At 44.6% G+C, this 13,928-nt stretch overlaps 1 protein-coding gene across 1 annotated transcript in view; it reads left to right on the top strand.

Annotated features, from left to right (window-relative positions):
- LOC119378158 (intraflagellar transport protein 172 homolog) overlaps nucleotides 1–13,909 on the top strand; it is a gene marked incomplete at its 5' end in the record, with an annotated part of 27,979 nt that extends 14,070 nt beyond the window's left edge. The window contains 12 exons of the mRNA XM_037647391.2: nucleotides 471–618; nucleotides 1,422–1,511; nucleotides 1,956–2,053; nucleotides 3,097–3,232; nucleotides 3,880–3,996; nucleotides 6,169–6,311; nucleotides 11,552–11,710; nucleotides 11,805–11,985; nucleotides 12,751–12,860; nucleotides 13,333–13,468; nucleotides 13,620–13,718; nucleotides 13,796–13,909. Coding sequence (XP_037503319.2) covers nucleotides 471–618; nucleotides 1,422–1,511; nucleotides 1,956–2,053; nucleotides 3,097–3,232; nucleotides 3,880–3,996; nucleotides 6,169–6,311; nucleotides 11,552–11,710; nucleotides 11,805–11,985; nucleotides 12,751–12,860; nucleotides 13,333–13,468; nucleotides 13,620–13,718; nucleotides 13,796–13,909 — 1,531 coding nt within the window. The remainder of the gene's footprint in view (nucleotides 1–470; nucleotides 619–1,421; nucleotides 1,512–1,955; nucleotides 2,054–3,096; nucleotides 3,233–3,879; nucleotides 3,997–6,168; nucleotides 6,312–11,551; nucleotides 11,711–11,804; nucleotides 11,986–12,750; nucleotides 12,861–13,332; nucleotides 13,469–13,619; nucleotides 13,719–13,795) is intronic.
- Between the last annotated feature and the right edge of the window lie 19 nt (nucleotides 13,910–13,928).

Genomic DNA, 13,928 nt, shown 5'->3' with positions numbered 1-13,928 from the left:
GCAAGAGTAATGTGAATAACAGATTCGTTAATTATGTAAAGTGTACCTTCATTCAGATGTACTTAGTTGGGAAGCATTTTCGACCATCTAGCTAAACAGAGCTATATCTTAGATTGTCCTATTTGCGCACTTTATGCGTTTCGCTGCAACTCTCATATTGATTAAGCCATCAGAAACAGGAATAGTAAGGGCGCAAAGCGCTGCAATACATATCACTCGCGTCTCTACTAAATATTTTCACACGTCGCTATAGTCACATCGAGAAATGAAGTTTCTTAAGCTTATATGCAGAATTGTAAGGTCAAGCATTTATGCAAATTGCATCGTGCTTCGTTATAAATTTGGTAACATTGGACCTAGCCATGGTGTCCATTAGGTGCCGGCCATAACAGGGCACAGAGCACTTCCGCCAAGCCCTTGCCGAGGTAACGCGCGAGTGTCACGCCACGAAAGGCGACCTTTTGATGCAGGAAGACGGTGAAAGCTCTGGATGCAGCCATCAACGCACGGCAGTGGAAAAAAGCTGTGCAGATAATCGAGGTGATCGACGACACGCCTGAAATAAACCGGTACCAGAGCAAGCTGGCTCAACACTTCCACTCGACCGGAGACCTCGAGGTTAGGTTTTCATGCCCCAATGTGTCACGATTACTTCTCACGAAATCCTCTTTGAAACAGGGAGACGAGATATAGCCACCTAGCCTACTTGAGCTAACCAAGCTTTAATACGGGAGAATAACACTGTACCTATCTCTACCTTATATTCTTTTTCTTCATTAATATGTGCCTCTAATTATAAAGTTACCTATTCACACAACCATCCCTATTCTGTCTCCTACCGCTGCCTGGTGTCAGCCCAGTAGTTGCATGTAGTACGACTTCACGCAGATAGCATCGGTGTGCAAACTGACGCGCATATTACTAGAAACAACAAAACTGTGCAGGTAACTAGACCAGTAACCAGACGAGTGCAGGAATATCATTCCTAAACGCAAGTGGACGAACTGAATAGAAAATTCACAGTTGCAGGCTGAACCCTCATTAAGAGATCAAACGTGGATAATATATCAGACGCCGTAGATTTGCGTCATTCGAAAATATCTGAAGAAGCAAGCTCAAGCATGGCTCTGTGTAACTATGTGCTTGTACAATTTTCGACTGTGTAGTCGGCGAGTAAGTTTGCTCATTTAGCTTTTTAAGCTTCGCTGTAGCGCGGCAATGGACATGGACACCAGAAATAAACGTACGACGACACACAGCGCTGTGTATCGTGGTACGTTTCTTTCTGGCGTCCATGCCCCTTGCCGCGCTACATCTAAACTTAAGAAATTACCCATTATGCCAACAGGCCCACGTATTCACTCTTATTTGCCCCTTTAGTGACCTGACCTCTTCTGAACCGTCTCGTGATTACGCTTCAGATGGCAGAGCACTTTTACGTAGAAGCTGGGAAGATAAAAGAGGCAATTGAAATGTACAACAGTGCCGGAAAATGGGACAAAGCGCTGAAGGTAAGCCATTTTGATCATTTTATGCGCAGTAGTTGAGCAGTTGACAAACGAGTCGCGGTACAAAAGTGCAGCCAAAAAGTCTGAAGTGACGGCCTCTGTATATTGACAGTTCTGTTAGGAGATTTCATCCCGTTCTTATTGTTACGATTCTACCGAGGGGCCACATACACCATGGATCATCAGCGACGAACCGCGACGACAAAGAAACGTGAAAAGAAATGAAGAAAAATGCCGAAAACATAAGGCGGAATAAACAAGCGTTAGCACGCAGTAAGCCGCAATGGATAGAAAAAACAAAAGCTTGCACTACTTTTCGAGAGAGTTCGGGAACCTAAGGGAAATTTATGCGCTACCGCCGCTTAATGGGATGAGCTGCGCGCTTCGTGTTTTATTCGTATGCGAAAGATGACCAGCCTCGCGCCAAGCGACGTTCCTTCCACGCAGCTTGCCAAGCTCCACCTGAGACCGGAAGATGTGACGAGCATGTACACGGAACAGGCATCGGAGCTCGAGAAGCAAGGGAAATTGAGAGAGGCCGAAAAGTGAGTGCCGCCTGCTGATAAGAGACTACAGGGAGGGATCAGAGCATGCTTGCAGCAGGATTAATAATATGACTGACCTCGGGTCAGTGCCCGTTAAACATAGCGACTTACAGATGATGTCGCGAGAAAAGATCGGGGAGACTGATGGGCCGATATTTTGTGAAGCAGCTGTGATACAAATAAAACAAATTCAATCAAGAGAAATTCTGGGGAAGTGAACTCTCTTTATTTCATCGTAGTGCGCAGGAATTGTGCAAGAAAAAAAAAGCAAACGCTGTGCATTACCTTCATAATCTTTGTAAAATGAAAGGACAAATCGACTTGAAAGTTAAAGAAATAACTAATACTCTAACGATAGGTTACAGAAATATGCAAGAAAAGAAGGAGGAGCCCCCCGCCTATTTTTCAGGGGTCTCAAGTTTTGCGGTGTATAAAATATGCCCAAAGTATTCGCGAAAGGAAACAAAGTTAGGCGCTGAATTCACAAAGCGTTTAATATTGTTTGCCACTGGTAAGCCGCCTTCCCCAATATGTCCAGGACTATAGGATTGGCTAGAATTCTTTCTTAAGAACAGTTATAGCGTACGATGTGAATGAGGTCCCTGGGTGAAGGCAGTGAGCCAGTGATAACGAACATAAACGAGCGAGAAACTTTTAAATTGTGGCTCAGTAAGGCTAGAACACGTACCAGCAAGGGCCCCAGTATTGCTGCATTAAAGCCAAAAACACACGAATATACCGTTTCTTGCCCACTTAGTTCGAGTGCTTATCATGTTCTTTATAATGCTATCTTCCTTCACGTGTCTTCTTTGCGTGCAAAAATATTTTGTTGAGTGGTTTTACATGATGAGTGGTTTTCAGCGCAAACGACGAATACACAGAGAAGAAGGAGGAACCCGAACACCAGCGCTGTGTATTCCTTTTTCTCTGTCTATTCGTCGTTTGCGCTGAAAACCACTCATCATGTTTAACGCAATCCAACTCGCCCAAATGTCGGTTCTTCTGCAGAATATTTTGTTGTCTGCTCTGCTGTTATTTTTCAGGCTTTACTTGTTCATCGAGGAACCTGACTTAGCCATTGCAATGTATAAGAAGTATCGTCAGTACGACAACATGATGCGTGTGGTTAAAGAATTCCACCCAGACCTCCTTTCGGACACTCACTTGCACCTCGCTAAGGTATGCTCCCAAGCTTTCGCTTAAAACGTTTCATGAAGCTGGCGTATTTTCCCCACTTCGTTGCACAGTCGGATGCGCAGGGCCAAAACAAGTCGTGCTACGATGAGATTAGAAGCGCGTTTGATTAGAGATTAAAAAAGAAACAGTTATCAAGTTTTATGAGGCAGCCTTGCCACCAAATTCGCAGAAAGCACCAATAAACACTATTCAGTGCCATTGTACTGTCAACGCAACTAGGACTAAGAAAACGAATGGTTAAAGTTCAACGCGTATAAACGAATATTCTGACATTTTAAAGGTATTTTTGTCATCGTCACGGTGTCTGTGTTACGTTCATTCAGGTGAAGTGCTCACTCAGCCGACCCGTCCGCCATTCCAATTAACACTACTCTTTGTCGGCTTTGATCATTTTAGTACAATTAATGCTGGAATCTGTCGAGTGCTGATGAAAATGCAAAGTTCTGATTTTTACATTCACGATAAGCCGTATCAAGCAATACTTTCACTTCTCTGGTCAGCTAGCTGAAAATTTCTTGTACCTCTCTACCCACACCCATCTGAACATTTAGTTTCTCAGCGACACGTGTTAGCTGAAAGCCGTTTTTTTTCGCTTTTGGAGGTGCCAACATATTAAGCACTTCACGCAGGAGCTGGAAAACGAGGGCAACTACCTGCAAGCAGAAGCGCACTACCTATCGGCGAGCGACTGGAAGGCGGCCGTTAACATGTACCGCGCAAATGACATGTGGGAAGAAGCGTATGCCGTGAGTAGAGTCACGCCTTACACGTGAACTTGTAAATATACTGCGCGACGCAATCACCATAACGTGCAAAAAAGGAGACGATAGGAAAGAGCTCAATTTCTTTTATTAGTTTTTTTTTTAATTTTATGTAAATTGTTGATTGTTACTATGTATAAATGTCGCCGTCAAGAAATAGCTGCGCTCTTTCCTATCGTGTCCTTTTTTCTGCACCTTTGATGATTGTGTCGCGCAGTATATTTGCAAGTATACAAAAATACACACGAGTGCTGTAGCTGCAGCTGAAGCTAAAGCGAGTGTGCATCGTCAAAATCTCAAAGTAGCTTCGAACATACAAGCGTTTCGGCCGTTGTGGAGCGCATACTATATGTATACTGCTAGAGAGCTCCGGCAACTTGCTTTCATCGCCGAATTCACGACAGACATACGCTACCTCAAACTTAGCCTTACCAGTGCAGCGGACGCTCACAGTGTCATATATATGATATATCCTTCGCGGTGCTCTCGCAGTTGTATACGCGGCATACCTCCATTGTACGCTGGCAAATGCCAATGCGCGGGGAGATCCCTGTGTTGGCTGTCAGGTCGTGGCTGCAGCTGAGAATCTATAAGTACGCGCTCCTTCCGGTTCTCAGGAGCGCACTTGGACGTCGCGATCGAATTTGGACGGAGATGTAGACATGCATCTGACGACACCCCAGATTGCTAGTCATAGCAAATGCTAGCACGAGATAAATTAATCTCTTTCACTGGTGCTGCAACATTCTGTAAGCCGTTGCATATATGAAGAAAATAGTTTATCTCTTTCACTGGTGCTGCAAAATTCTGTAAGCCGGTGCATATATGAACGAAATAGTTAATCTCTTTCACTGGTGCTGCAACATTCTGTAAGCCGGTGCATGTATGAAGAAAATAGTTAATCTCTTTCACTGGTGCTGCAACATTCTGTAAGCCGGTGCATATATGAAGAAAATAGTTAATCTCTTTCACTGGTGCTGCAACATTCTGTAAGCCGGTGCATATATGAAGAAAATAGTTAATCTCTTTCACTGGTGCTGCAACATTCTGTAAGCCGGTGCATATATGAAGAAAATAGTTAATCTCTTTCACTGGTGCTGCAACATTCTGTAAGCCGTTGCATATATGAAGAAAATAGTTAATCTCTTTCACTGGTGCTGCAACATTCTGTAAGCCGGTGCATATATGAAGAAAATAGTTAATCTCTTTCACTGGTGCTGCAACATTCTGTAAGCCGGTGCATGTATGAAGAAAATAGTTAATCTCTTTCACTGGTGCTGCAACATTCTGTAAGCCGGTGCATATATGAAGAAAATAGTTAATCTCTTTCACTGGTGCTGCAACATTCTGTAAGCCGGTGCATATATGAAGAAAATAGTTAATCTCTTTCACTGGTGCTGCAACATTCTGTAAGCCGGTGCATATATGAAGAAAATAGTTAATCTCTTTCACTGGTGCTGCAACATTCTGTAAGCCGTTGCATATATGAAGAAAATAGTTAATCTCTTTCACTGGTGCTGCAACATTCTGTAAGCCGGTGCATATGAAGAAAATAGTTAATCTCTTTCACTGGTGCTGCAACATTCTGTAAGCCGGTGCATATATGAAGAAAATAGTTAATCTCTTTCACTGGTGCTGCAACATTCTGTAAGCCGGTGCATATATGAAGAAAATAGTTAATCTCTTTCACTGGTGCTGCAACATTCTGTAAGCCGGTGCATATATGAAGAAAATAGTTAATCTCTTTCACTGGTGCTGCAACATTCTGTAAGCCGGTGCATATATGAAGAAAATAGTTAATCTCTTTCACTGGTGCTGCAACATTCTGTAAGCCGGTGCATATATGAAGAAAATAGTTAATCTCTTTCACTGGTGCTGCAACATTCTGTAAGCCGGTGCATATATGAAGAAAATAGTTTATATCCCATGCACGTCACTCTAAATAAGGGGTCATGACTTATTCGATTGTTTAGCTGTCCATGCATTTCACAGGGTGAGCTTAGCTTGTGAACTCCTCTATATTTCTTTTTTTTTTGTGCATTCGATCCTTCAACGTAAAAGAATTGCGGGACATTTTAACGTTCTCATTGAGAACGTCATTTTGTTCGTGGTCAGCGGCGATGTTCACTAAGAGCTTCATTCGGTCGAACTGCGCAGGTGGCCAAGAAGCATGGCGGTCCCGTTGCCTGCAAGCAGGTGGCTTATCTCTGGTCCAAAAGTCTCGGAGGTGATTCGGCCATACGGCTGCTCACAAAGCTAGGCCTGCTCGATAGCACCATCGATTATGCCGCCGAGAACTGGTAAGGAAACCCGCTCTGTTGCATCCGCGGGCTCGTAAAAGCGCGACAGAAGAGCAGATTATAACATTGGTTTATGTACTAGTTCATGACTTAGCGCCTATGCATTGGATGCAGCTGGTCTCTGCTATGACGGCTTGCTGCTGAGTTAGTAATAGCGCATTCGATTCCCACACTCGGTGACCGCTTTCTAATTGAACGCTGAGAGAAAAAAAAATGAACAAGATGAAGAAAGCCCGTGCACTTGGGCTTAGGCGCACGATAAGATAGTCGCGCACGCATTCAAAGTTATCTCGGAATATTCTCACACAACGTCCTCACGCATAGACCTCAGTACATGCAGCATTGATACGTCCTTTCTACAACACTCTCGGGTCATCTGTCTACAACATTCTCGGGTCAAGGCGCCGAAAAAACTTCTGTAATTCAGTCACGGGTTCCTTTTATTCAGTATTTTCTCCACTGGGCAATCTCGCGCTGTCATTACCGATGGCTGACTGCATATGCCATTCGCAATGTTTGAAGTGGATGCTGCGCTTGCCGCTTGGAGGCGCTCGTCTATATCCGGATGTAATAATAATTAAAACGTTCAGTGTCCCCTTTGAATATAATCCCGCAAGGTACTGTTGTCCTATATGAGCCCTGTGTCTGTTTTAAGTGAATTTTCTGCGGAATGGAAACCAGTTGTCTTGTTACTCAACTGAAGCGAAGAACAAGTCTTTTTTTTTTTTTTTCACACTGCCTTATTATTGGTCAGTAGCCTTAGCAAGCTGTGTGAGCGGTGTGGTGGAATAAATGGTGACCGCTTGCTCACTACTAGCAAGATTATAATGAATGGTTCGTGTGAAATACTAACTCTATCAATAGTTGATAACGTGCTTTAGACGTAGACTGTCTTCTGTAGCTAATGTCATCGGCCTAGCTCAGACAATAAAATACAAATAAATAAAAGTGCTACCTTTTTGTTGGAGCATATTTACTATAGGTACAATAATGGTAGTTAGGACGACGTCCTTCACAACACTATCTTTGACACCCTCGGCAATTCCCTCTGTCACCAATGTCATTCATATTGGCATTCATCGGAATTCATACTGTTGTTTAATATCAAGTAGTTGAATAGATCAGCGTTGAGTTGAATTGAATAGACATTTTTCAAGCACACGAGCGCCACCAACGGGCATGCAAGCGCTCATGGGAAAAGTGTGTACGCCGCAGCATGGCCGCAGCAGCCGCCTCGACGAGCGCGCGGGCCTCGCGCTGTAGCTTTCCGCTTGCGCCGTGCCAGGGCTTCTTAGACCCAGTGAATTTGGCAAGGTGCAACATGTTACTGCGCAATTCAATCACGAACTTCAGTGTTTAGTTGCGACGGCCTCTCGACGATTTCCATCTGTCCCACTGTTGGACCAGCTGATCGGCTCAGAAGCGTCACCTTTTATTTATTTATTTTTTTTGCACCAGCGCACCTTACGGCATAAATGAAAAAAAAAAGATACAACTCGGTTGACTATGAAGTGCAGGAGTGGTCTATCATTCACAGATGCATTTGGAATCAACGTCCATCGACACTGTCGACGAGTACAGTGTGAGGTTCTGATATTTAAAGAGTACACTAGAAAGTGTAGTCGGCATTTGGGGAAATGAGATACATTCACTGCGTCGCTCGCACCATATATGTAACCAACGATAAGTGCTTACTAACCTTCGTTGGTGATATAACTACAGGTTGGAACAATACTTAGAGCGAAAAAAGAAAGGAGCAGTACAAGGAAGGAAATGCACAAGCCAGCGCTCACACACAACTGAAAGTTTATTGCACGCGTGAAAAAAAGCATATATACAAAAATGGGAGTTCGTCGCGCGTGTCATAAAGAGGCACAAAAAGTCAAACAACCAAGGCGCGTGCTTACAGTCGATTAATAAAGTTGAATTCCTTGTCTTGTAGCGACTGAGAAGGTTGACTGACACAAAGTGTGTCGTTTTTTCTGACATGATATGCCTCCGAAATTTATCCGGTTGTCTGATTAGGTTGATGGTACAAAACTACTGTGCTTTTGAAGATGGGATTATATTTTCATGACTGACATAGCGATGCGAGATGAGACGGCTCCATTCAATGAATTTCGATGCTCGCTGAGGCGCGTATTAATACATCGACCAGTCTGGCCGATGTACATATGGACACATGAAAGAGAAATTTGCGGTTAACTCCTACACAGTTTACAAAACAATTGGCGTGCCTCTGACCGCATTTTTCTTTGCCCACCGCAGAACCCTGCGACCTTAATGCGACTAAGCTTATTTGGGGCGGCAAACACAACCTTCACCCCCACATCGCTTCCCTATACGTTCTTCAGGCCGTGCGACTTCTTATAGGGTAAGGCGGGGCAAAATGCGACAAAAATTTGAAAATAGCGAATGTTTTATTTTATTTCACTCGTTACTATGAAACATCAATGCAGGAACTTTCTTTTGGGTGCAAGGTATGTGCTACATAAATATGGCGATGTAGCACCTATTCAAAAGTTTATTTTAAAAAGAAACAAAAAATGCACTACATGTCTCATTTTGCCTCAACTTGCGGCGCAAAACGAGACGCTGCGTGAGGCAAAACGAGACAGTGTGAAAAAAATTTATCCTTTCAGTTCTTGCAGTAGAAGCACTTCAAATTCACTCCGTGGGCCCCCACGCAGTCTTCATGAGCCCAATCTTTGCACTCCACGCATTGAATCCAAACAGAACCCGACGTTGTGTTGCTCAACTCCTGAAAAGCATTCAGTGCATTTTTCATGTCGTTTTCCTCCCAGGAAACTCTAGATGATATTCTCTTGTACGTCCATACCATCCTAAACAACAAAATATTACATATAATGAGCGTAAATAAATGGTTCACTTAATAAGACAGTCTCTAAGGCAATTCAATGCCTTTTTGTCGCGTTTTGCCCCTCTCACATGCCCGAATTTTAAAAAAATTGTCCTTTGGCCCACGGCACCAAATGAACTAAACTTTTGGTGGAATTTAGCTAGTAGTGTAAAGTAACAATATAAATACTTACGTTGTTGTACTGACGCCGGAGTAGCTTCATTCACGGATCCGAAAATTTGGCCGAGCAGAATTTCGCCCCTTTTTGGCGGGTCACGAACACACTGACATCAGCCGCACAATTTTTCCCGCGCGAACGCTGTGAGCAATCATGAACTTTTACACAAAAAACGTCGAAAACTACCGGCACCTATCGCTGAAATAGAGAAACAAAGAAAAGGTACTTTTTGTATTAGCTGTAGAGGGCGGCAAAGTCAAAATGTCGCGTTTTGCCCCGCGTCTCATTTTGCCCCGCCTTACCCTACATATGTTGAATAACTGCAATATTTCTAGTTTCTTCATTATTCACGGATGAAGGACGTCCGTATTAATCTTTCTTTGCCATGCGAATCGATTTTCGCAAACCGATACAACGATACGCAGGATATCCCGCCTCTTTGATCAGTTTGCAGCTGGAAACTACTGCTCATCTTATGTGCGCAAGTTTTTTTCCAATGCCGTGCGTAACCATGACATCACAATTCCTCGTTTAACAATATTCGAATGCCCCGACGCGAAATTAAACACCGATTTCGCTGAACGCGGCCTATACTGTTCGCAAACATGCTCCGCAGAGAAGCTTAAAGCATGTATCAAGAAACGGTAAATTATCAGAGAAAGGCATCTAGCAAGGGAATTCTAGTCCCATTCCTTTTTCTTTAAAGACGCTTAGAATGTGCTCACCTCTTTGTACAGCGCGTGACTTGTCAATTAAAATCACATAATCATCTGTATACCTGAACACTGTAACACCTCTCTACAGTTTGGCTAAACCCGATCACGAGCCGCTATGGCATTAAATGCCATAGCGGCTTATGAACAAGTGATCATTGAATAAATACGAATTCGGTGTTTCAGCTCACATTGCTGCACGATAGCACGTTTTGACTGCATGTATCGGCACGTAATAACTCGCATGCCGCTTAACTGCTACATCCGGTATACATCCGCTCGGTAATACCTACGCTAACTGCATCATTCCTTTCGCATTTCATGCGTAGAGATACATGCAGGTGCGTTCAGACGTGTGTCAACCAGAGGCGACGCGTTTTTTTTTTTTCTCGTTCGGTGCTCCCACGGCGCCAACGAGCAGCGAGCGACGGAACAGCCGGCGGGCTCGCCGTACACACTTTTCCCATAGTGCTTCACGCGCCCGCGGGGGGTTCTGGGATTGCTTGAACAAAGGTCTATTAACTTTCCTTACCAGCTGTACAGTGGTTGGGACGAAGAAAAAAAAAAGATGCATAAGAATAACTTGACTGCGCATTTCCTTACTCTTGATTGCATAAAGTGCGTGTGTGGCATTTATATTATAATCTTGAGTTGAGCACATCGTTGACATTTTAGTAAGCACCAATGTTATGTTATTTATATGTGGTTTGCGTGCCAACGTGATAGAGCAACGCCCCACCCCTCGCTGCCTCCTACCAGCCGCGGTAGTCTAGTGGTTACGGTGTTCGAATGCTGACCCGAAGGTCGCGGGATCGAATCGTGGCCGCGGCGGCCGCATTTCGATGGAGGCAAAATGCCAGAGGCACGTGTGCTTAGATTTAAGCGCACGTTAAAGAAACCCAGATGGTCGAAAGTGCCGGAGCCCTCCACTAAGGCGTCTCTCATAATCATATCGTGGTTTTGGAACGTAAAACCACAACTATTATTATTGCTTCCTCTTTCCTCAATTTGATTGAGTTATGCGCTGAGTCGTGCTCCCTAACAGGCTACAGAAAGTATTCCTCTACACAACCTTTATCTCTCAGTCATTCTTTAAGTGAATGTTTCGATTTATCGGAAGCACTTCAAAGACAGCTACAATACAACATGAACTTTTCTTATGTCAGAATTAATAATTTGCCGTTTTCTTTTGGAGACGATGGTTCGTGGCATGAACGGTAATTGGTAGAAATATAGGATGTAGAGGATGGTAGAAGATAAGTTCTAGTGAAGCTTCGGCAGCACGAGTCTCGTCAGATTTGGTGAAGGATATCTCCTGGGGCATACCACAAGAATGCACAACAATCTTTGGGAGGATGACGAGGATGTCCGAATGATAGCAACATAAAAGGGCCTCTGTGAACAAATTATTGCATATTTTACAGACTGAGCGTACATCTTTAAGAAGCGTGATTTAAAACTTATTTTTGTCTTGGCGGTATTGTTTCAGTGCCTTCGAATTTGCGTTCGAGTTAGCGCAAGCAACAGCCAAGCACAAGCTTCCAGACATCCACCTCAAGTACGCCATGTTCCTCGAGGACGAGGGCAAGTTCCACGAGGCGGAACAAGAGTTTATAAAGGCCAACAAGCCCAAAGAAGCTGTGCTTATGTAAGTCGCCCACCTGTACGTGATGAGAACCTTTGCAGTTGACGTTAGGTGGCCACGTCCAGAATGTGATCGGCGTAATCTTCTCGACCAAAAGGTACGTCCACAATAAGGACTGGGACAGCGCCAGGCGCGTGGCCGAAGCTCACGACCCGGAATCCGTGGCGGACGTGTCCATCGGTCAGGCGAGGGTCGCCTTTCAAGCTGGCCACTATCAGCAAGCTGAGTCGTTGGCGCTTCGGGCTGAAAGGCCGGACCTCGTCATCAAGCTATACAAGGTTACCGGCCTCTGCTTTTTCTCGTACCTCGAAGATAAAAGTGAAGAAATGAAACATAAGAGGCACTTGAACTAGGATAAAGGGATCACAGTTGCACATGCATGCGTGATGTACTTGGCGTGACACGCGCGCGCTTTGCTACGGTGTCGGTTGGAACCGCGGTGTAAGAACCGCTTGTGTATATATACAAGCACACATACAAACGCACGCACGAACATACGTAAAGTATGGTTGGACCCCCCCCCCCCGAAAAAAATTTCTGGCTACGCCCCTGATACGTATGCTCTTCGGGTGAAGACAGGCGCTGTTGATCGGATAAAGTACTACCGATAGGTGTGCCCGTCGCTCTTCTGGTGGCAGCAACTATCTTCGGCGGACCGATGCAACTTGATGACATAAAGGGTTTTCTCTTTAGCTGGCATAGTAACTAGCGCTTCGAGGAGAAATCCTCGTTCAATGATAGACGGGCGCGTGCCTTTAAAATCAGCGTGTACCTTTTTTGGAGTTGTAGATTACAACAGTAATACAGATAAAATGGTTTTTTCTCAGAAATGTATATCTTTAAATAACCTGCGCTTCATGCTGGCCAGGTTATTTTAATAAAATATCATTGTTTTATCACTAATTGCTCGGCGAAAAATTAATCTAAATCTATATCAATCTCAGCAGTGCCACAACGCTAGTTTAGAGTGCAACTCATAAGGACAGGATAAGAGAAGCGCGCTAGCTTTAAAGAGCTGCCAAGATGCCTAAATCTTTGCGTAGGACGCGGGCATGTGGAACGACGCTCTTCGCATCTGCAGAGAGTACACACCGTCGAAGATGATGGAGCTTCAAGAGGAATACGATAATCACATGGACACGAAGGGATCACGGTAAGTGCTTCTCACAGCACTCATTTTTACATCTAGCGAGAAAAGCGCGGAAATGATGTTACAGGCAGCAATTATACGAGCTGGAGATGCGCGCTGAAACATAGGGTGGCGAGGCCATCTTTATGACTCGCTTCGGTAAGGTGTTCTGTATCCGCCTGATAAGGAGGTTTTGCCGTTTTCATGTGTCGATATATTCGCTGCGGTAAATATTTGCTCATGTACTAAATAGAAGAAACGACAACTTTCTCCGCCAGGGTGCTGCTAATAGGTGGTCGCACAAAGTGATCCAGGAAAACTCAGAATTCACGCACTCTGGCGCGAATCGCTATGCCGTGGTGACGATTAAGTAAGCCTTAGACTTCGGCTGGGGAATCTATGAAGTGTCTCATCGCGGTACCTTTTCTAACGCAACTTAACGTCGTTCGCGTCGATGTGAGCACTATAGCGTGCAAATTCGCTTTCTACGCTGCAGAGACGTTGACGCCCTGCTTGAACAGGCCCAGGAGTGGGAACGAAATGCTCAGTACGAACGAGCAGTGGACTGCTATATGCGCATGACACCTCAAAACGTGACAAACGTCGACATGCTCGAAAAATGCTGGGTGAAGGTAAGCAACAACTCGGGGTAATCATGTATGCGTAACGAAGCTAGAAAGATATAAAAATGGCACACTCTAGTACCGAATCTAGTTACCGTTACGGGGCCACGAGTAGCTAACGCAAACAATTCATTTCACAACAAATATTCGATGCACACAGGCGGCCGACCTGGCCTTAAAGTTCCTAGATGAGCAAAAGGCCGACAAGATACTCAAGAACGCCGCGCGTATGCTGCTGGATATCAAGAAGCACAGCTCGGTAAGCATTATGTTAAAAGTGTAAGTCGCCTTGCATCTAACTTGCGTATGCATTGTTGGGCGGCCGTCGCAACGCAGGCAGCCCAGTTGTTCCTCAGCATGGAGCTGGTCAAGGAGGCCGTAGAGGCACTGATCGCGGGCGGTGAGTGGAGCAAGGCTAAGAAGGTGGCCCAAGAATTCGACCCAGGGTGAGCGTTTAGTTCCATTCTGG

This window comes from Rhipicephalus sanguineus, unplaced genomic scaffold (assembly GCF_013339695.2).
Source record: "Rhipicephalus sanguineus isolate Rsan-2018 unplaced genomic scaffold, BIME_Rsan_1.4 Seq707, whole genome shotgun sequence".
Lineage (NCBI taxonomy): Eukaryota > Metazoa > Arthropoda > Arachnida > Ixodida > Ixodidae > Rhipicephalus > Rhipicephalus sanguineus.
This window is presented reverse-complemented; position numbering and strand designations above follow the sequence as displayed.